The 24280-nt window shown below is 43.3% G+C and overlaps 1 protein-coding gene across 3 annotated transcripts in view; it reads right to left on the bottom strand.

Annotated features, from left to right (window-relative positions):
• ZDHHC21 (zinc finger DHHC-type containing 21) overlaps positions 1 to 24069 on the bottom strand; it is an 81277-nt gene extending 57208 nt beyond the window's left edge. Inside the window, exons 1-3 of one of the 3 annotated variants that reach the window (XM_030192437.1) lie at positions 23987 to 24069; positions 23215 to 23402; positions 16370 to 16468 (exon numbers count right to left, since the gene is read on the bottom strand). In XM_030192437.1, the coding sequence (XP_030048297.1) occupies positions 16370 to 16468; positions 23215 to 23368 (253 nt within the window). In that variant the 5' untranslated portion in view covers positions 23369 to 23402; positions 23987 to 24069. Of the gene's footprint in view, positions 1 to 16369; positions 16469 to 23214; positions 23403 to 23746; positions 23834 to 23940 lie in introns of those variants that run through there. The other 2 variants (XM_030192439.1, XM_030192440.1) reach the window with 2 other exon arrangements.
• Positions 24070 to 24280: the final 211 nt, after the last annotated feature.

The following is a 24280-nucleotide window of genomic DNA, read 5'->3' as shown; positions in this document are numbered from 1 at the left end:
TTGCATATTCTCCATCTCTGATATAGAACCAAATCTATTTTCTTCTCATTTAAGAGAATGTTAGTAAATCTACATATGTAATTTAGTGCTTTCAAAGTGGTTCTTTACAAACTAAAGAATCACAAACTGAAAAAGACTATGACCTTTGCTTGAGTCCTTTAACATCATCAGTTGATATAAAATGCTTTCACTGCACACTTCATGTTATGTAATCAATCCCTTTACAAGCATCTGGCATGCACCTCTTTCCATATTCATCTTGCACAAACACAGTGGGATGTGAATGGGTATGATAAACCTTAAAGAAAGCTACACAAAGAAGTTAATTTATTTTTAAAGGACCAAAGAAGCTTTTATCAAGATGACATGCTAAAACAAGTGAAAGTCCTGTGAAATACCATGCTCTTTCATAACCAACCCAAGGCAGAAGTTACCCCTTTTGTGAAAAGTAGAGACTAAATCTGGTAGTGTTAAACATCATCTAACAAAATTACATACTTGCTAAACTGACAGCACTGAAAACCAAACTCTTCTCCCTCCCCTCCAAATTTATCAACAAAACCAATGCAGTGAGGAAACACTGCACGTTTCCCCAGGCCACCCTGCCTTACCCTGGAGGGACCATTTAACAAATACTGGTGAATATTTCTATTGAAAAAGAGGTGTAAACTTACTCACTGGGACCTGACCTGAGATCACCAAAATTACTTTCAAAATGAATTTTAAGCTGCTACTAACCTGAACCAGTTACACATGCTCTGCATTTCAGGCCAACCCACTGAATACTCAGGATCACTACAATATCTACATTTTCTGAAAGTTATGTGTTGATGCTGGATGTGTCTCTCACTATGTTCCCTAAGGGGAAGAATGTACAGTAGCAGCTGAGAAAAGGAGAAATTTATTCTTAGCTATTGATTTCCTTTCCTTGAATCCTGCTAGACCAGTTTAGACACATTTGTTACGCCACCCTGCTGGCAAATGGCAACAAAGAATACAATTTTTTGAATGACATTATCAGTACTATAAGGAATGGTACAGCCTTGGAACTTGCCAGTATATAAATGTCAAAGCTGAAAAGCTAACTCAAACACAATAAAAGGAGTAACACTGACAAACAAAATATGAACATGATGAAAGCATATCAACTACTGATCTCTCCAAACAGGAAGCTGGAAACAAACACAGGTCATCTGAACTCCAGGGTAAAACACTCCTTAAAGCCCTGGCCTTCCTAGGAGGGTACTGGACTGGTCTAGCAGGACTCAAAGGAAACTAAGAGATAAGAATGCACTTCTTATTAACTCCTGCTAGAACAGCCCAGAAGCATAAGAGGCATCCAAGCATATTAACAAGGTGAAAGGAAGCCATGGATGTCTTGAGAACAACTCCCCAAACAATGGATCCCTGCCAGACCTGAACATCCAACTTGTAATGCTTGATAAAAGAATTTAAGGCGGACCAGGTTGCTACTCAGCAAATATCTTCTGGAGCAGCTGCCCTGACTTCAGTCCAAGAAATAGACTCTACGCTTGTGGACTGTGCCCAAAGACCTTACAGAATTTGACGGACCTCAACATGTATAGTAAACAGTCTCCTTGATAAAATGATTTGGATGCTGCTTCACCTCAGCAAAGTACAGTGAAGAAAACAAATATATATTTATTATTTGTATTTGTAGCATTTATACCCCGCTCTTTCCCGCTCGATAGCAGGTTCAGTGCGGCTTACAGAGTATGGTACAAAGTATCCCAGAGATAACACAGTTTTATAGAGTAGGACAGTAGGAAGAGATGTGAGGGACAGGATTGGAGTATGGGTAGTGCTAGTGGTATGGATTAGGTTCGAGAATTAAGTTGGGTCATTTGGGTAGGCTTGTTTGAAGAGGTAAGTTTTCAGCAGTTTTCGGAAGGGTAGGTGTTCATTGGTTGTTCGGATGTGTCGCGGTATGACGTTCCAAAGTTGGCTGCCTATCACAGAGAAGTTGGATGCGTAGTAGGTTTTGTATTTGAGGCCTTTGCAATTGGGAAGTTGAAGACAGATATGTTCAAGAAGATTTGGATCCGTTTCTGGCTGGAAGATCCATCAAGTTGGTCATGTAGCTTGGAGATTCGCCATGGAGGATCTTGTGGATCATTGTGTGGGCTTTGAAGTATATTCGTTCCTTGATAGGGAGCCAGTAGAGTTTTTCACGAAGTGGTGTTGCGCTTTCAAATCGTGATTTGCCAAAGATGAGTCTGGCTGCTGTGTTTTGGGCGGTTTGGAGTTTTTTCATGATTTGGGTTTTGCAACCAATGAAGATGCTGTTGCAATAGTCGGCATGGGTGAGTACTGTGGATTGTACTAGATTGCGGAAAGTTATTGATTTCATAGACCAGCTTTCCTTAATGAACATCAAGGCAGCATACATTTAAAAAATACAGTGGAGAATGACGAAAAAGAAAAAGAAGCAAGCAGAAAGTTAGGCAACCAGTCAGCAGCAACAGCACAAGACATCAAAACTAGATAAATTATTCTTCTGTACTAAGACAGTCTAGTTTGTTGCAACTTATCAGTTTCATGAAAGAATTCATCACTTAAGTATATGAGCAACACTCAAAAGAGCTAACAAATGAACACCATACCTAAACACTTCACTTCTTTGGCAAAAAAAAAAAAAAAAAAAAAAAAAAGACTAAAGGTAAATTGCCTGGTTCAAATGAAAAGGCATCACTACCTTTGGCAAAAAAAAAAAAAAAAAGAGTGACCAATTCATGCAGAGAAGTTTAAGTAGGGATCCATGTAGAATATAGTTATTAGAAAGACTGGTATCGAAAGATTTTTCGAGGTGGTGTGTCTCAATAGCTCAAACAGGGCCTTTATAAGTACATTCAGCACCAGACAGATCTCATTAGAGTGAATCTGCTTGATCTCATATAGCAACTAAGATATGATTCAATGGTCCCTGCAAAATCCTTGAATACATACCTTTGTAGCATGAAAGAGCTGTGACCTCTATCCTCAGTGAATTTAAAACCAAGCCTTTGCCCAATCACCTCTGAAGAACATGTGGACAGAACAGGGAAACCCCCTACGGTTTGGCAAGAGGGCTCAGACCACAGCTACCGAGAGACAAAGCCAGGTCCGGGACAAACTGGGGGGGGCCCTCCCTCTCCACCCCATCAGTCACAGTGGAAAGCAGGGGCACAGCCAGCAGACCATTTTAAGGGGGGGGGGACTAGGGAGCCACCCATTCCTTTCTGCTCTTTCCCCCTCCTCCCCCCACAATTAAAATTTTTTTATCTTTGCTGGCGGGGATGCCCAAGCTCTACTAGCTGAAGAGCTCTGCAACCCTAACCTTCCCTAGTGTGAAGAAGTCGGTAGTGTGCTTTCCAACTACTGATGCCGGTGCAAACTGAGCATGTGTGGAGTGCTAGCGTCAGTTGCTAGAAAGCATGCCACTGATTTCCTCATAACAGGGGAGGTTCAGGCCCAGAGCTCTTTGGCCGGGGGGCTTTGGCATCCCCGCTAGCTATTAAGGGTGCTGCAGTTGGGGAGGGGGGGGGGGGGATGTCCTGAAAACAAAGTGGAGGGGCCCATACCCCCTCGTGGCTATGTCACTGGGTCAGTTGGGACCCCCTGGAGGCTAGGCCTGGAGAATCTTGCCCCCCGCCCCCCCTTGTCTTGGCAGGCCTGGCTTAAGCACCAGACTTGAACATCCCCGTGAACATGTCCGTGAAACTGAAGTCTTGTGTACTTTTCAGGAGAGTTGAAATCATAAGGAATAATCTTTCCTGCATAACCTGATCCTATCGAAGGCCAGGCTATAAGGCAAAATGGATCTGGTTATTCCATTATTATTAGTCCTTAAACAAAGGAAAAGAGCAGTCCCCATTGAGACTTTATTTCTTTAAAAAGTTTATATGCCACAAAACTCAAGGGGTTACAAATACACAAATAACCAATTTAAAATGCAGACCATCACAAAACTTTAACAAAATAATAATAATCAATGATTTATAATACTCACTTTACATCAGCATTTCATGTATAATCCACAGGAATAAATGTCTAAGAAATAATCCGTAGCTTGTATATGAAATAATAAATTTATAACAAGTCAGACAGACCTTAAATTGCCAAGAACACAAAATCCCACATGCAAAGATTGAAAAGACTAGTATGGGTGGTCCGTTTACTTGCCTGCTTTGCAGATAGTACCACAAAGGTATTCATAAGACAAGAACAAATATAATCATACTGTTGCAAAATCAAGACTAATCAGATTGATAGCCCATGTAAAGGTCTGAAAAGTCATTACAACCTTAATCCAAATCCAAAATTCAACAGGCAGCTCAAAGAAAAAAATAAATGGAGATCCACACTTGGTCATCATACCACAGTCTTCTGGGCCAATCTGGGGATTCAAGGATGACCAAATAATCTTCTATCCTGCTAAAAATCTAATCAATGAGGCACTATGGTGCAAAAAAAAAAAAAAAAAAAAAAAAAGAGCAGACTTGTCTGCAGACAGGGCTGTATTAAGAGTGCTGGGGTTGCTCAATACTTGTTCCATTCTTTGTCTGAAGTACCTGTGGGCTTTGGCATTCTGGCAAGTTGCCATTCAAGTTCACGATCAGAGAGCCCCACTGTTCTACTATTAATTGAAAGGCTTGGTGATTCATCTCCCAATCCATTCCCCTGGATCTAAAGTATTTCTGCTTTGAAAATCAGCCCACTTTCAATGCCTACGTCAGCTGCCAACATTCCACATACTGTGTCAGAAGCCTCATCACCTGTACTAACAACCAACTCCTGGTGCTCCCCTGCTCACCGACATATAAGAACATAAGAATTAGAGCTGTTTTACTATTTGGCCAAATACAAATAATGAAAAATACTATTCAGCTGATTACGAATAATGAGCATTGAGTTTTAACAAATAATAAAAGCAGCAACGTGAAATCAGAGATCAAGTGTTTATTTCAGTATGATTAAGCACAGTAGAGCCCCAGATTATTCATATTCAAATTTAAATCACTATTCGGGTGGTCACGTGATGCTAGGCTAGGGAGAGGTTGCCGCAGGAAGGAGCTCCGAGGCCCCTAGAACAACATCAAACCCCCTGCCTCCCGAAACGGAGTTTCAGAGACCCGAGATTGGCACACTTTGAAGTGGAACATTACAGCTGAGCATGCGGGTGAATATCGCAACTCTTGGTGACTATAATGGCATCCAAACAGCAACGCAAAGACGGAGCACAAGGGTGCACTGGGGATGGCAAAATGGCGGACCCAGGCCCCTCGGGGGAATCAGTGAGCTCTGCCTGGGCGGCAGAAATCGCAGCAGAAGTTTCACAGCTCCTAGAGTCTTCTGTGGATTTGAAATTACAGAAAATTTCGGAGAAGCTCAACAATGTAGATGGCAAACTGGAGGGCTTGCGAACAGATCTTACGCAATTCCAGCAAAGGCTCTCAGATTTAGAAGACCGGAGTCTGCAGCAGGAAGGGCAAAATAAAGAATGGCAAAAGAAATTCACCCAGCTTGAGTCCAAACTAGAAGATTTGGAGAACAGGGCAAGGAGGAACAATTTGAGATTCGTGGGGCTTCCTGAGAATATCAGGGAAGGGGAGTTGAGAGAATTTCTTGAATCATGGCTGCCCACGGTGCTACATTTGAAGAGTCTGGAAAAAACATTAAAAATCGAACGTGCGCATCGTTTGGGGCAGCAGCGACAGGACTCACAGCGACCAAGGGTGGTAATATGCAGAGTGCTGAACTATGCCCACAAGTTAGAAATTCTGAGAGCATGGCGCTCGTCCGACAAGGTTTGCTATGAATCGAAGGCTATCCTGTGTTTCCAAGACTTTTCTACGGCTGTAGCTGCGCAGCGCAAGCAATTTGTGGAAGCCTGCTCGGAGTTATTTAAAAAACGAGTGAGATTTGCTCTACTATACCAGGCCAGACTGCGGATCCATCATGGCAGGAAAGTTCTTGTGTTCACGTCCCCAACAGAAGCGACACAGATGGCCAAGAGGCTTGAGGGAGGTGAAGAGCAGAGAGCAGAGGACCGGTCAACTTCCAGCTAACGGTGAGCACATGGAATATGGAGCAGAAAGCAGCTTAGCAAAAGAGAAAGAGAAGGAGACTTGGACTGTCTGGAGATGGCGGGAACGCTAAAGACATCCTGAAAGGCTGTGTTCGAAGAGTCTAGAGCCCAGTCTAAATGTTGGTGCAAGTCCTATTAAAGTAGGACAGCTACTAAGATAAATATTAAGTGGGATGTTGAAGTTAAGAGTTGGGCTAAGAAACGGTTTTGAGTTGCAATGTTCATGTTTTATACTGTGTTTGGGGGATATGTAAAAAAAAAAAAAAAAAGACATATGTGCGGCGGGCAAACATTCTGTAAAATTGTGGAGGTAAGGGGGAGGGGGGGAGCGGGCACGTGACCAGTTCTTAAGAGAGAACGATGAGAAGTTGTGAATGGAAAGGGGAGGGAGGGGAGGAGCAGAGGGGATGGGGGAGGGGGGACACTTTGGGATTTCGGGTGTATTTTATGTGGTTTTTTATTGTTTTATTTAATTTTAACAAGCATTGGAGAGAGGGGACAGAGAAAAGAAACCTAAAGGTGGAGGCGCCTAAGGCTGGGGGGGCGCACTCTCAATGATATATCAATAAGTGCGCTGGTTCACAGAGATCTAAGTAAGTTCCATGGGTCCAGTTAAATTGATTTCCTGGAACTTGGGGGGGGTCTCACCGCCAGTTAAGCCGAAAAAGATCTTGCAGGCGTTGAGGAGGCATGCGGCCGATATAGTGTTTCTTCAGGAGACACATCTGACGTCACAAGAACACGACAAATTTCAACAGAGCTGGGTGGAAAAAGTAGTAGGGTCCCCAGCACGTAACAAGAAAGCAGGGGTGTTAATCATGTTTCGTAAAGGGCTGCAGATGAATATCAAATCAGTAAAACGGAGCGGAGAAGGTAGATATGTCTTAATGGAAGTAGACTTGGAGGGGACCCCATATGTTCTCTGCAACATCTATGCACCTAATGTGTATGAGAAGAGATTTTACAGTGAACTTATCGCAATGCTCAGTCCATATCAGGGAACAATGTTATCCTGGGGGGTGATTTTAATTTAGTGTTCGATCCCCAAATGGATAAAACAGGGCAGGGGGGCCCTGGGAAGAGTCACTATTTGAGGGGGCTTCCATTCCTGTGTTCCACTCTAAATCTGATAGATGTGTGGAGAACATTGCATCCAACGAGTAGGGATTATACCCACCTATCGAGGGCCCACTCATCTATGTCCCGTATAGACTATTTGTTCATCTCTAGTCACCTGTTCCCAAAGGCTGTGGAAGCAGAGATAGGGGCGAGTGAGATTTCTGACCACTCCTTTGTATGGATACAATTGGAAATGGCTGGGGGGAGATCGTCACAGAGGAGCTGGAATTTCCCGTTCGAGCTGTACAGAGATGTAAAGTTCAGGGAATTTTTGCAGGGGAAGTGGCAGGATTTTGAATTTAACAATAGGGAACACAGGGAGCAGCCCGGGCTATATTGGGAAACAGCCAAAGCAGTTTTGAGAGGAGAAATCATTGCATATAGGGCCTGGGTGAGAAAAAGGAGGGACAGAGAGATACTACGATTGGAAAAAGAGGTGAGACTCCAGAGGAGTAAATATGGGATCTCTCTGACAGGAGAACAGAAACAGCTATACTTAGCCTCCCAGAGGGAATTAAATGAACTCCTGCACGAAAGGGCACAAAAATCCATCTTATACTATAAGCACCAACTGTTTAGATATGGGAACAAGGCGGGGGCCTTATTAGGTCGCTTGGCTCGGGGGAAAAAAAGCTCTAGTAGGATATTACAAGTACAGGGCATGAAGGGAGACTTGCTGACGAGATCGCAGGATATAGTAGAGGGGTTCCAACAGTACTTTAAGGATCTATATGGGGAGCCTACAGAGATAATGGTAGATAGCGCAGTGTTTTTAGATAATGTCACCCTCTCGAAGGTATCACAGGGACATGAGCAATTACTTAACGCCCCAATAGTGGAAGGGGAGATGATTCTGGCAATGCAGCAAAGCGATATTCATAAAGCACCAGGCCCGGACGGGTTCAGTATGGCATTTTATAAACTATTACAAGAACAAGTGAAACTCCCGTTGCTAAATCTGTTTAATTCGGTGGCAACTCAGGGGCCGGTGCCAAAAACTTTCTGCATTGCCAAGATGATTGTTTTGCCAAAGCCGGGTAGGAATCCGGAGAACTTGGGGTCGTATAGACCAATATCCCTGTTGAACTGCGACGCCAAATTATATGCAAAAATACTGGCCAATCAGCTAGCACAGGTGCTCCCTGATCTGGTGGCAGCCCCGCAGGTGGGGTTTGTGAGAGGTAGGTCAGTGGCCAGTAATGTGAGGGCACTCATAGCTTCGTTGGAGCGGGTGGAGAAGCAGGAATGGCCTTCTCTGCTTGTTAGTTTCGACGCAAAGAAGGCGTTCGATCGAGTGGTATGGCGTTTTGTGTTCGCAGTAGGTATCGGAGGATTTTTTAGTGAGGCAGTGCAGACCCTATACTCAAGTCCACATGCGTTCATGTGGATCAATGGCGAGAGATCAGAGCTATTCCCGATTAGGCGGGGTGTGAGACAGGGGTGCCCTCTCTCGCCACTGCTGTTTGTTTTGGCACTAGACCCACTGATCAGAGAGATTGAGTCACACCCAGAAGTGGCAGGTGTGAATTGGGGTTCATCTGAGTTCAAGGTGTCCGCTTTTGCGGATGACATTTTGGTGCATCTTACAAACCCTAAGAAATCACTGGAAGCTCTACTGGAACTGTTTCGGGAATATGGGGATTTTGCAGGGTTTCAAATTAATTTTGCTAAATCTTTGGCTTTGACAGCAAGGGAGAGTGTGAAGAGGGAATGGGAAGAGGGATTCCCCTTAAAATGGGCCATGAGGGATCTTACCTACTTGGGTGTGCAGATAGCCATGAAATCTTCAGCTTTATATTCCCTAAACCTCACCAGGTTACTAGATCATATGAGAGAGAGGCTGCGGAAATGGGCGGTGCTGCCACTTACGATGCATGGACGGGCTCAGTTGTTTGGTATGGTTGAATTCCCCAGATGGCTCTATACACTTCAAGTTCTTCCGTTATATCTATGTACTAAAGATATCACACAGTTTTATAAATATCTAAGACATTTCATTTGGAACGGGAAAAAGCCTAAGATGCCGATGAAGTTGATGGTGGGCTCATGGAGGGAGGGGGGTATGGGTATCCCAGATATAAAGCGTTATAATCAGGCATGTCTTCTGAGACATTTGGGGGATTGGTTGTTAGATAGAAGGGATTACACGCCCCGGGAGATGGAACAAGACTTTTTTGCACCTTTTCATTTATATTTCTTGATCCATGGAATGCACCAAGAGGTGCCAAGAAACCTGAAAAGAAGCTTATTGCTGGGGCCATTACGGGAAGTTTGGAAAGATTTAAACAGATACTGGGGCACGGAGGCAGACATATCTGATCTAATACCATTCCAGGGTAACCCCCAATTTTCACCTGGTTCTGAGAATAAAGTGTTCCGCAGCTGGGCAGCTTTAGGAATCACGAGAGTGGAACATGTTCTGGGGTCGCAGGGAACCCTGTTAAGCTTAGGGGCTTTAGGTGTGGGGATAGATTTTCGCCACGAGTTTGCATATCAACAACTGAAGCATTATGTCCAAACTCTGAATCCGGGGAAATTGGGTAGTGGGCACGGGAGGAAAATCAGGGAATTGTTCAAGGCGGTGCCAGGAGAGAGACTATCAGTCTCAGGACTCCATAAGATTTTGTGGACATTGGGGCCGCGAAAGGATATGACAGCCATAACAGCTCGCTGGGCGGCAGATTTGCAGAGACCCAACCTGGAGATAGATTATATTAAATTAATATCTCGGATTCCCGGGTTATCGGTCAATGCTCAGCTCAGAGAATGTCAATACAGAATATTATGCAGAGCATATATGACCAAAGCCCAGGTGTTTAAAATGGGAGGGGTGACGGATCCCCTCTGCTCTAAATGTAAACGGACAGAGAGTACACTCTTTCATTGTCTATGGGAGTGTCCTTATATAAAAACATACTGGGAGGAGATATTTAGATACCTAGGAGGTCTCGTACAGTCCCGGATTGGTCTCACCCCAACAGGGATCTTGCTAGATAAGTATAAACCTTTTGTTTTCCAACAAAGAGGGCAGAAACAATTTATACGCAAGGCCTGTATATTGGGGAAGAAATTAATTATGAACAAATGGTTAGATGTGACTCCTCCAGACTACTGGCAATGGAGAAATCGGCTGCATGATCTGTTGTGGCATGAGGAAGGCAGTGGGACCCTCCCCCAAGGGGAGAGCTCGGTTTCTGGAGATTTGGAGGCCCTATATTCAATCTCTGTCATCAAAAGCGCGAAGTTTGGTACTAAATGGATTTTGAAGGTTTTTTTTTTTTTTCTTTCCTCAGAAGGGAGAATGAGGGGGGTTTTTTCTTTTGGGAATTATTTGGGTAATATAGCCTCATTATGCGAGACGTCAACCTCTTTGGAACACTTGTCTTGTCTCAAGGAGCAGATACCAGGTCTGGTGGGCATGCGGGAGGCTATCTGAAACAAAGCCGCTTGCGAAGTAACACACTTAAGCACTGGCCAGATCAAACGGAGTGTCATCCAGAGGAGGTCGAGGGAAGCTGTCTCTTGGGGTGTCTGTCTCACAGATATAGATTTAATAGAAATGGAGGATGTTACGATAATTCTCGCATTCTCATCGCCTATTTTGGGAGGGTTGGGAAGGCAGAGGGGGGAATGGGGGGGAAGATTAGTTGAAGAAGAGTTTTTAGATAAGGGGACTAACAGAGAGTGATGGGGGTGGGGAAGGGGGACACATGTTAATAATTTGATGATGGCATGTTGTTCACTGATTTAATTGATAGCTTTGATATACCTGCGAGTTCGTACACCTTGATTGCACTTAAATGTATTATGAACTGTCATCAATAAAAAAGCGTTGAAACATAAATCACTATTCGGACAAATACGAATAATGTAGTCACAACACTATTTAAGGCCAAATCGAAACAAACACAGAACATAATGCTTGCCATACTAGGACAGACCAAAGGTCCATCAAGCATCTTGTTTCCAACAGTGGTCAATCCAGGTCACAAATAACTTGCTATGTACCCAAAGAGTACAACAGGTTTTATGGTGCTTATCATAGAAAAAAAAAGGTAGTAGATTTTCCAAAGTCCATCCAAACCTTTTTTTAAACCCTCCCATGCTAACTGCTTTTACCACACTCTCTGGCAATGAATTAGACTTAAATTATATTTCGAATGATGAAACATTTTCTCTGATTTGTTCTAAATGTACTACTTACTAGCTTCATTGCATGCACCCTAGTCTTTGTATTTTTGGAAAGAATGAGCATGCAATTCATGTCTACCATTCCCACTCCACTAAGTATTTCATAGACTTTCATCATATCACCCCTTAGCCATCTCTTCTCCAAGCAGAAGAGCGCTAGCCTATTTAACCTTTCCTCAAAGGAAGTTGTCCCATCTCCTTTATCACTGTCCTTCTCTATACCTTTTTTAATTCTACTATATCTTTTTTTGAGAGGCAGTGACCAAAATTGCACACAATATTTGAAGTGTGGTCACACCATGGAGCAATACAGAAGCAGTATAATATTCTTATTTCTGTTCTCCATTCCATTCCTAATAATTCCTAACATTCTATTTACTTTTTTAGATGCTGATGCACACTCAGCAAAGAATTTCAACTTATCAACAATAACACCTATATCCTTTTCCTATGCAGCAAACCATAATGTGGAACTTTGCATCATGTAGCTACAGTTCAAGTTCCTTTTTCCTATATGCATCACTTTACACTAGTTCACATTAAATGTTATCTGCCATTTGGATGCCCAGTCTCCCAGTCTCGTAAGGTCCTCTTGCGATTTAATAACTGAGTAACTTTGTGTCATCAGCAAATTTAATTACCTCACTATTTATTCCCATCTCTAGATCTTTTATACATATGTTAAAAATAATGTTCCCAGCACAAACCCCTGGGGAACCCCACTCTATCCTTCTCCATTGAGAATTAACTACCATTTAACCTTACTCTCTGTTTTCTGCCTTTTAACCAGTTTTTAATCCACAACAGACCATTGCCTCCTATCCCACAACTTTCTAATTTCCTCAGGAATATTTCATCATGTACTCTGTCAAATACTTTTTAAAAATCCACATACACAATATCAACCGGCTCACCTTTTTTCATAAGTTTATTCACCCATTCAAAGAAATGTAGTAGATTGGTGAGGCAAGATTTCCCTTGACTACATCCATGCAAGCTTTGTCTCATTAATCTATGCTTATCTATATGCTCTGCAATTTTGTTCTTTATAAAAGTCTCTACCATTTGCCCAGCACCAATGTCAGGCTCACTAGTCTATAGTTTCCCAGATCACCTCTGGAACCTTTTTAAAAATTGGTGTTACATTGGCCACCTTCCAGTCTTCTGGTACCATGCTTGATTGTAAAGAAAAATTACATATTATTAACGATAGCTCTGCAAGTTCATCTTTTAGTTCCATCAGTACTTTGGGATGTATAACATCCAATCCAGGTGGATGCCACAGCTATTGCATTTGACAGACTATGGCTTTCACCAGCAGAAGAACATGTACTAAAGCTAGCTGGATTGCTGAGATTTCCATCATGTTGATAGACCACGAAGCTTCCTGTTGAAACCAAAAGCCCCATCATATTTGGCCCTTACAGTGGGTCCCCAACCCTTGACTCATATCAGAGGTGACTGCTATCCAATCTGGGGGCTCCAAATCCATTTTTTGAGGAGATTCCAGGTGGAGCACCAAGCCAGACTTTTTCTGACTTGGTAAAGGCAGCCTAAACACTCTGGAACCTGAATTCCCCTAGTAACGACCCTCTGGTTCTCCTGTTTTGATTTGGCCTGGATAAGCTAGTTATCCATGTTATTTGTGAACAATTATACTTTCCTTGTGAAATGAAGGCCACTACCATCAACATCACTTACAAAAGTTTCTTGGAATCATGGTAAGGTCAAAGGGAAGGGCCCTAAATTGGTAACATTTTGCTAGAAAAGAAAAGCAGAGGAATCTCCGATGGTGATCCAAGATTTAAATGTGAAAATGTTTCTCTCATCCCTGGATCTCTTGGAGGTTTTCCTCTCTTCTGGCTGCCACAATCACAAACTTTCCATGTGGAATTGGTGAACTGAAGACAAGAGTTGATTCCCTTGATATTGAAAATGGGTTGAAAGATGCCACCTTACTTTGGTATAATAAAGTGTAACAAACAGCCAAGACCTTCTGAGCTCCAAGCTGGAAGCTACTTCTCCAAAGTTGGTTCTTTTGGAAACTGAACCACCATGTAGGCATCAGAAACTGGAGAGGCACATTCTTCAATATAACCTTTTTTTTTTTTTTTAAACCATGAGAATCCACAAGTCCAAAGTTATTTGGGTCCACTCCAGGTGAGAGAGATGGTGACATTCTCCTATTGGAATTACCGCCAAATGAGTCAGCTGATCCTTACTGGGACTGGTAAGTGCCACCATGTGACCACACCACTGTCTCTGGACTTCCTCTGATACCTATTAGATTGACAGAAGACTGTCTTCCCAGTCTGCAATGCATTGAATCTAAGGCAAGAGAGGCTCGGGTGTCTGCTCAAAGATAAATGGACCCTGTTCTCTGGAAGAGTCTCAGACTTATCTCCTGCCAGATCTTTTGCAATCTTTGAGCTTGTAAAATAAACAACTTCCATCTAAAAGAAAGCTTGCCAAGTTGGGTTTTTGAGGATATTTCAGCCTACCAAGTCCAAAACTGCAACTACCACAAAGGCCACAAATCTGGCAATACTCTAATGAAAAATCCAAAAATTCAAAACTGCATCAGCAAATATAAAAAATAGAAACTCAACATATAATATTTGCTCAATATGTTAGAAATATTTTGCTCCGCACCAAAAAAATTTCTAACATATTGAGCAAATATGTTGAATATTCTAATGAAGTCATATGGAATATCAACCGGGAAGGCTACCCCAGACTCAAGACAAGCAACTTCAGGATTCTCTAAAAGCTGTTGCATACACAATATAGTAAGGCACAGGTCACACAATCCTGCAAACAGATGCCTGGATACCCATCACACAGTTAGTGAACACATTTTAAAATGACCTCAACCTTTCTCTTGGGTATCTTTGAGAGCTGCATGCCACCCTCCATCAGAATGATCATCTTTTGGGTGTCAGTCACCAGGACATCCACACTAGGGAACTTAAAGTTTCCACATCCTCTCAGGGAAAGGGACAGTGTTCCCATACTATTACTGCCACCAAGAACCACCTTATAAGCCTTCCTCTCCTTAAGGACCATACTTCAGAGAGTGCTATGGGAAGTACTAGCTTTGGAAGGCTTCTGAATTCTCTCCCCAAAACAGATCACCCGCAACCACTGAAATAAGTAGCGGAGACACACTTCACAAAATCAAAAATGACCACTCCTATTTCCAAGGGCAGCAGAGCTGGACGTAATTTTGGGTGGTGGCAATCAATAAAAATGTACCGACTGTCTCTTGGTAAATTTATTATACATATCTGTATATCTGTCCTGGATCTAAAGTACTGGTAAATATGTTATATTTACCAATACATTAGATCCCAAACAAAAAATTTAAAGCTAGTATCAGTAGAAGTCATAGGTAGACAGTAGAAAAACAGAGGAGTCAATCAGAGTTGAAGGTTTGGTGTACTGACTCCACAGCCCTGCTATTTCTTGAGAAAACATATGAGGGAAAACTCTTCTCTGTCTGGGGGCAGAAACTACTACTACTATTTAGCATTTCTATAGCGCTACAAGGCATACGCAGCGCTGCACAAACATAGAAGAAAGACAGTCCCTGCTCAAAGAGCTTACAATCTAATAGACAAAAAATAAATAAAGTAAGCAAATTAAATCAATTAATGTGAACGGGAAGGAAGAGAGGAGGGTAGGTGGAGGCAAGTGGTTAACAAGTGGTTATGAGTCAAAAGCAATGTTAAAGAGGTGGGCTTTCAGTCTAGATTTAAAGGTGGCCAAGGATGGGGCAAGACGTAGGGGCTCAGGAAGTTTATTCCAGGCGACGTAGGGGCTCAGGAAGTTTATTCCACTTCTTCATGTATTAGGCAGCCGAGAGGGCTACCAGCAATCATTGTCCTCTTCCTGGTCCTTCAATAGAGAAAATGGGGGATTTGTCTCCTATCCCCACTCCTTCAGGAGATCCTGTCTTTCTTGGGGGCCAAAGGTCCAATAAGCATGAATCCCTAGAAGTCCCCAAGCCCTGAAAACCATGAAAGCTTCCCTGAAGATTTTTGCATCGCATAGAAAGACTTATGGAGCATAAGGACAAACTCTGGCAAAAAAACAGGGCTGTAGGGCTGTGGTAGGAGAAGAGGTAGCGGTACCTTCTGTGACCTGAATTCCCCCCCCCCCCCCCAAAGCTCCAAACAAGTTTTGGAGGCACCAATAAAGACAGCAACTGTCCCAAGCCAACAACAGCCATGTGAGTCCTCTGCACCATAGAATGGCCCCTAGCTTCTGGGCAAGATTTCAACTGCTCCTTACTCTCATGATCTCCTCAACCACAAATAGGGCCAGCAGGAAATGGCTGCACTTCTCTGCTCCGACACTGGTTCACATAGCCCCGAATGATATTAACCTTCCTCTAAATTCACTCCCCATGCCCAGCTGTGTCAATGCAATGCTCCAGTGACTCACAAAGGGCCCCAGCTACAACAGAACAAAAAAAATCCCTGAGATGACAGGTGAAAACAGAAAGGAGAGACAGACCCTAACTAGAGCTGGGCACCAAGACAGAAGAGAGGTCCAGACCATGACCCTCGAGAAAGCTTTAAAAATATACACGTTATGCTCCACCACAGAAAGAATCACTAGGCAGATGCTCTGAAAGCTATGCCCAGGAACCAGCTCAGCTGGGGAAAAGCCCATGGACCGATACCCTGAGAGTAAGAAGAATGAAGCTCAACTAGAGCTACTAATTTAGCAGTCCTGCTGCACCAATCCAAGACATGCCACCATCTGCTGGAGAGAGAGAGAATACTAGCAAGTTCAAAGTCTAAACCACTCCTTAAAACAGTGATACAGACTATGCTATTCTGCCAGCAGATAGATACAAAAACACATTTGAACTGGCCTAGCAGGGTAATAATAAAGATAAATTTTCAGCAGGAGGAAATCATAGTGGTCCATAGGGAAATAAGATAACAAAACAGAAACAAATACCTGTAAGTGGAATCTTTGGGCTTTCTGGTAGTTTTCCAGGATCAGCAATGGAAGCCCTCAGTAATGAGGTCACACAGAACAGAGATGCCAAATAGTACACTGAAAAAAAAAAAGTCCATACTGTTTATTACTAGAAAGCAGAATTAACTCTGGTAAGTTGGCAGCAATACTGTGCTACCAAAATTAACAAGCATCATTAGGGAACCATACATATTAAACATTTCCTCATTATTCCAAGTCCGACAGAAACATACTTTTGCAGTCCTCAGGATACATCATTTTTTTTCTATACTGCAAAACTAATACTATGGTTCAGAAGGAGATTTCTCAGACCTTTCTTTCCTTTACTAATGCAATCTAAATTGCTATCTTTGTATCAACACATGACACAAGTTCTTCCCACTACCAAGTCAGTCCTTGACCAGAACCTAACCAACAGGTATCATTGTTGCAGTGGCTGAAACTTACCCTACAGTGCTATAGCTTCTAATTCTGCAGAGCTCCAAATCATTGTCTACTCAAGGAGCAGTAAACAGACCAAGGCAGCAAGCTTGGGTTTCCTAAATACAGTGCTTTTTTTGTGCCGATACAACATGCCGGCACCTCCTCCCCCCCCCACCCCCCCCAGGACCAGCTCATCTGCCCGCCCTTAGCTCCCTAGCCCTGCTTTCTGTTCCTGCCGCCTGCGATGTGGTTAAATCTTTTTTTTTACCTGTAGTCGCAGCACCGGCGTTAGTGAAAGGACCAGGCGCGCCTCCTCCAACCTTCCCTTCGTTCCCTCTCAGTGTCCCACACTCGTGGAAACAGGAAACATCAGAGGACGGCGGGACACTGAGAGGGAACGAAGGGAAGGTTGGAATAGGCAAGCCTGGTCCTTTCACTAATGCATTCTCTAGTATAGGTAATATCTGTAAATGTTAATAGAAACAATGAATTAGCCACATCCCATTCACAGGAAACCGGGAAGAAATATTTAACATATTACTATATTTCATGCATACTGCTTTCGAAAATCTAAACAAATTTTAAATTAGAATGTTTTCAGCATGTTGCATCAAATATTCTTGTATAACCAGTGACGACACTAAAAGAACACAACATTTAGAATCCTCTGCAGACGGAACCGGAAATCATCTCCAGGCACAAGATATTTTTTAAAAAGTAGCTTGCCAAATGTGACCTGGAAGTCACCCCAGCTGTCCGATGCCCAAGCCAGAGCTAACTTCTTGCAGAAAGTGTCAAGAATCGGCTGGTGTGGCTGTGCCCTAGAGCTGGCTGCGTACTGGAACTAACAAGTGTGGCTGAGAACCAGAGCAAGATGGTGTAGCAGAATATGACTGTTTGCAGTATTATGCACTACAGATAGCAAGCTGTAGTATGGTGTGACCCAGCGACCTCTAGATCTTTGCTCTCGGTCTCAGCTGGTTGCTTAAACCATCAGCAGCAGTAGCTGTCCCATTCAAAGAAAAAGTGCAAAAAGACAATAGAAGCAATCAGAGCCACTGGTGACGTTGAGGATACCGTGGAGACCGGAGCTAGTGTGTACAAAAGAGAGGAGAATTAACCCTTAGTACAGTAGTATAGGGATAACTGTGCCAGTCCTACATGTCAAAGCAAGCAGTAAGAGAATGAAATAAAATATGCCCCAGTGGGCCCCAGTGGAAACTGAGTTAAGTCCATTGCTTCAAAAAATCATGTGACCTTCAGGTTGAAAGCCAATCACCTTCCATAAGAAAACCAAGTTAATGCAAACACTGAACCTGGAAAAAATGCCACATTGTTAGCACAGAGGGTACAGGATAACCATGGATATCAAGAGAATTCTGGGAGGAGTGCACCAACCTTAGCAATTAACTCCAAACTTAACACTTCTCCCAGAAACATGGAGCCAATAGCAGCAAGCCTGACTAAGTAAATACCATGTGTATTGCTGTTACCTGAAAGGGCAAGAGTGAAAAAAAACTTAAGAGTAGGACGTGATCAGCTGCTAGGCAGATGACAGAGGCTCAATGCCCAGGCCATGCCTCTGGTCCCTTGGGCACCAAGAGCAATCACTGCCAGCACAGAGTAAACTAAAACATCTTGTGTCTGATGTGTTTACAAAATGCTAGCAATGGAAGGAACCAAGGGGAAAGGAGTTCCTCACCACTCTCGGTGAATCAAGCATATATGAAGTAACCGGGTAGTATCCAAATCAACAGCTGAAATGGCAGTCCCCAATTTCACTGCTAAAAGTCATCTCCAACATATCCTGGCGCAGCATAATGTTGCGATCTAAACAGTCACACACAACCCCATAAATAAGAGCCAGAGGCTTACAAGCAAAAAGTTAACTACAGATGAGGACACTCAGACACGCAAATAAGATGGCAGCATAGAGCAAACGCTCTCTTCGCCTCGCTTGTATTCCACCTTATTATCAGACAGAGCTAGATTGTTCTCACAACCTCAGAACTAAAATATTGATGCAGGACCTGCCTGCTCCTGTTTAAAGAAAACATCTCCCCATACACTTTACAACTAAAAGTATGAGTAAAGAAAACAAACTGTCCCGTACTTACAGATCATGATTGTCAATTATAGCAATAGTCACACATTTTTGAAAGATCTAAGCACTTGATCTGGAAATCTAAAGAAGAGATCGCACCACAATAAAATTAAGACTCTAGGTGACCCAGGACCATGAAGTAAACAAACAAGGCCGCATCGCCCGTTGTGCCACCACATGCAGCACTGCCGAAGGACACCAGAGGGAGCGCGGGAAATCAAACCCACAAGAAAACCCCGAGAATCGCTGCCACAACAGCGCTCCTCCAATGAGTGCCAATGAGCCTGAGGGGAGCAACGGGCAGCCCAGAGAACAGGGTGAGAAGTGCATGAGCGCTGCTGTCTGAGGGGGGAAAAAAAACAAAAACATCCAGGGCACCTATTACCTTGCCGAAGCAATGAAAACAAAATGGCAGCTGCCAGCAAACAGCCGTAACACCACGCTCCTCACACTAAGCGGCACCAGAAATTCCTGGACTAGTGTAGAAGCACCTTAAATAAATAAAGACAAAATACTCACAGCCCTGTTCCCTTACTGACAGAATCAGGAAATAAAGAACTAGAAATTGGTTGGGGGGGGGGGGGGGAGGCTAACAGTCGCTCAAAAGTGCATGGCTCACAACAAGGTATCTTTAAAAGATATCACCAAAACAGGAAAGATGGGGCATCCCAACAGCAAGGTTGCAATAGAGACCATAGCAGACCAGGTGTATTTAAATAAAGAGCAGTCAGATTTTCAAGATTGCAAATTAACAACTGCTCAGCAAGATGTAAATAGGAAAAAACACTGTTTTGAAATGTCTATATACAAATACCAGAAGCCTAAGAAATAAGATGGGAGATTTAGAATATACTGCACTAAATGAAAAGAGATATAATAGGCATCTCTGAGACCTGGTGGAAGGAAGATAACCAATGGTACACTGTCATACCAGGGTACAAATTATAATGCAGTGATAGGGTGAATCAAATTGGAGTGGTAGAATTATACGTTAAGGAGGGCCTTGAATAGACTAAAAATTCTGCAAGACACTAAACACATCTTGGAATCCATATAGATAGAAACTCCATGTGTAAAGGGGAAAAGGATAGTGATAAAAGTATTTCCATCCACCTGGTCAGGATGAACAGCTAGATGGAGAAATATTATCAGAAATTGGGAAGGCTAGCAAACTGGAGAACACAATAATAATGTATGATTTCAATTATATTTACCCAGTCAATATCGAGGTAACATCAGGGCATGCTAGGGAGATAAAATTCCTTGATGAAATCAAAGACTGCTTTATGAAGCAGCTGGTTCAGGAATCAACGAGAGGGAACAATTCTAGATCTAGTCCTTAGTAGAGCACATGATCTGGGTGTAGGAGGCAATGGTGCTAGGGCTACTTGATTGCCGTGATCATAATTATGATCAGATTTGATATAATTTCTCAAGTACACACAAGAAATACAATGTTATTTAACTTTCAAAAGGGAGACCATGATAAAATAAGAAGGGTACCCAACTCAGAGGAGCAGCAGGAAAGGTGAGAAATGTACATTAGGCATGTATGCCATTCAAAAATACCATCCTGTAAGCGCAGACCAGATATATTCCCTGTATTATGAAAATGAGGAAGGAAAGTCACACAACAGCCAGTATGGTTAAAAAGTGAGGTGAAGGAAGCTATTAGAGCTAAAAGAAAATCTTTCAGAAAATGGCAGAAGGATCCCACTGAAAATAATAAACAGCATAAGGAATGGGAAATCAAATGCAAAGCGCTGATAAGGAAGGCACAGACAGACTCTGAAAAGAAGACTGCGTTGGGAGGCAAAACACAGTGAAAACTTTTCTTTTTTTAAGTATATTGGAAGGAATAGTGAAAACTTTTTTTTTAAAGTATATTAGAAGGAAGAGGGCAGTAAAATAATCAGTTATGCTAGATGAGCACGCAGGGAAGACAAGCTCATAGCAGAGCTATCAGTGATGCCTCCACCAATGCGGAGACTTTTTGTCCAGTCCTAAACTTACATCCCAAAGCATTGTGGTCTTTGAAGTCCCTGACTGTACCCATTGAAATTAATGCTGCAGGTTCTATAATACATTAGGTTGGAGTTCCCAGAAATCCAGGACTGGCTTAAAAACTCCTTCCTGTAACTGGGTAACTTGACAGCTCTGGGAGGATTGTGAAAAATTACAAGAGGACCTTACGAGACTGGGAGACTGGGCGTCTAAATGGCAGATGACGTTTAATGTGAGTAAGTGCAAAGTGATGCATGTGGGAAAGAGGAACCCGAATTATAGCTACGTCATGCAAGGTTCCACGTTAGGAGTCACGGACCAAGAAAGGGATCTAGGTGTCGTCGTTGATGATACATTGAAACCTTCTGCTCAGTGTGCTGCTGTGGCTAAGAAAGCAAATAGAATGTTAGGTATTATTAGGAAAGGAATGGAAAACAAAAATGAGGATGTTATAATGCCTTTGTATCGCTCCATGGTGCAACCGCACCTCGAATATTGTGTTCAATTCTGGTCGCCGCATCTCAAAAAAGATATAGTGGAATTAGAAAAGGTGCAGAGAAGGGAAACAAAAATGATAAAGGGGAAGGGACGACTTCCCTATGAGGAAAGGCTAAAGCAGCTGGGGCTCTTCAGCTTGGAGAAAAGGCAGCTGAGGGGAGATATGATAGAGGTCTATAAAATAATGAGTGGAGTTGAACGGGTAGATGTGAAGCGTCTGGGATAAACAGTATAAAATGTTTTGTAGATTTTTGGGATCTTGCCAGGTATTTGTGACCTGGATTGGCCACTGTTGGAAACAGGATGCTGGGCTCGATGGACCTTTGGTCTTTCCCAGTATGGCAATACTTATGTACTTATGTACTTATGTCCCTCCGTTCTTCCTGGGCCCGCCCTCCTCTGACGTAAGTAACCTATGTAGGTAACTTACATCAGAGGAGGGCGGGCCCAGGAAGAATGGAGGGACGTTGGAGAAGGCATCATTGATCGTCGATCAGCTGTTCTTGCCCGTGCAGTGCCTTCACACAGAGGTGAGAGGCGCTGCACAGGCCCGGTAAGACGGAGGAGGGCCGGTGGAGGGGTGGCGGAGGATGGCGGGAGCTGTCAAGGGAGGGAGGAGGGGGGCCGGGCTGCCTTAACTTGTGATTTTGATGCAGGGGGGAGCGGGGAGCAGCGGCGACCTCAGGCTGGGAGGGGGAGCGAGGCAGTAAAAGACAATCCTGACGAGCAGGGAGCAGCGGCAACCTTGGGCAGGCGGGCAAGGACATCGGTAAAAGACGTTTTGTTTTTTTGACGTTTTTTGGCATGCGCTGAGCAGCCAGCATAACACTTGGCTGCTCTGCGCATGCTTTACGGGCAGATTAACGACAGGGATTACACTTCTTTAATGCATTCGACTTTAGAATACCGCACCAAACATGTGCGACTTGTTTTTTTGGTGCATTCTTCGTTTTTTCAACTTCGGTAAGGACTTTTACGTTTTAGATTTTTTTACGTTTGGTTGATGCATCTGGCCCTCAGTTGCCAATATTTACACTAAGTTTTACTTGGCGTAAATACCTGCGATTAAATACACACACATATGTAATTACAGCTCATTTTAGTTTAGCTCACTGTTTCCCCACTTTTTCAGAGACAGACAGACAAAAAGCGTGCAAAAGAAAACAAGAGAACAGGTTTGGGTTGGATTGGGTCAGGGGAATGAGCAAGGTAAAAATGTGGATGTGAGACTAAGCAGTAGCGTAATCACAGGTGGGCACATGCCCACTCAGCAGCAGCAGCACAACTGGTTTGTGGTTCACAGGGATTCACCAGCTGAAGATTCCCGGTGATAGTGGGGCATATTTTCAAAGCACTTAGCCTTCCAAAGTTCCATAGAAACCCTTGGAACTTTGGAAGGCTAAGTGCTTTGAAAATATGCCTCAGTGTGTCTTAACTTCCTCCCCCAACCCCCAGGTTATCTTTTGAATCTTTCAGTGCTGGATCAGAAGTGACTCATACCAGCTGCTCATGCCGGTCCTGAGCCTTCCCTTTAGCAGGTATGGTGGGATCTGCAAACATATATAAATTGAGAACTGAAAGAACAGTAAGATAGGTGGAGAATAGAGTGCAATACAGAAAGGATAATCATGCAACAAGTGTTTATTTTAAAATAATTGTACAAGTTTCAAACACTGCTACACAAAACCTGTATTCTATAACAATAATTGTTATCAAACATGCTGTTACAAGAATATTCCCTATTCATTAAGATTTAGGCATCACCAATACATAGAATGGAGACCATGTCACTCACCCCATATTGCTGTGGCTGAAACATGTCCCTCCTCAAAGTGGGGGAAGAGGATCAGCTTTGGAATGAAGAATGTGTTATAAAACCAGACAAAGACAACCAGACCAACACAACACCAGCCCTGAGGGTCAACAACAAAGTGAATCGATAGGCCCATTGCTTACAACCTTCAAGCTCGAAAGGAGAGAAACCTAAAAACAAAAAACATACAGAACAAAAATGAATGAAAGAGGAATGCAACGTCAAAGAAGGTTACCTGATCCGTCTAGGCACACACAGGAAGGAGCTGAGAAGTTAGTCCTGTGCTTCTTACACTTCAAGATTGCTCCCACTAAGTTCTCTATAGTAGTAATGTGAAGCAACTGGTAGAACAGAGCCAAACTCCTAACACTACATCAACTTAATTGTACTACACTCGGAGGCATTTGCAATAGGGTCCATTAAAACGTGTTGTTCTTAAAGATACCTTTCACAAAGTAGCAATTTTCCCAAACATAAACACTGAGAACCACATGCTACATTTAACAGAAACTACCTCGCAAAGAGTTTGCTCAATATTGGGGGTGCCCAGGCCAAACACCCACAGAGCTGGCTCCTACGTGCAGGATCATAGCTAGCAGAAAAAGGGCGTGCTCCCTCTCAAATATAGGGGCGAGCGCAGTATCTCTCTTCCCCCCTCGCCTGTTTGCCCGGCATCTCTCCCTCACCGGTGGGGGCCTAATATCTCACCTTGTTTCTTCCTTCCCTCCCCGCCGCCCTTCTAATTCTAACACACCTGCATCTCCAGCAGTGAGTGACCGGCGGCTGAATGAACTTGCTTAACAGTCAGACGCCTCCCCAGACTCGAAAGCTTCCGGGCCGGGCGGCTGCCAGGATCCGCCCAAACCGGAAGCAGGAACACGTCAGAGGGGGGCGGGACCCGGCAGAGAGCTGGAAGACTTTAAATTGTTGTGGCCCAGGATGGTTCTGTTAAACATTGTCATTGTCTGCTTGTTTAAAGGAAAGGGAGATATGCTGGTAGCCGTGAGTCGGAAGGTGAGGTAGGGACTGTGCAGACACCTGGTCAGTG

The sequence above is a fragment of the Microcaecilia unicolor genome, chromosome 2, assembly GCF_901765095.1.
Source record: "Microcaecilia unicolor chromosome 2, aMicUni1.1, whole genome shotgun sequence".
Taxonomy (NCBI): domain Eukaryota; kingdom Metazoa; phylum Chordata; class Amphibia; order Gymnophiona; family Siphonopidae; genus Microcaecilia; species Microcaecilia unicolor.
Note: the sequence above shows the minus strand (reverse complement) of the source record. Positions and strands in the feature narration are given on the sequence as shown.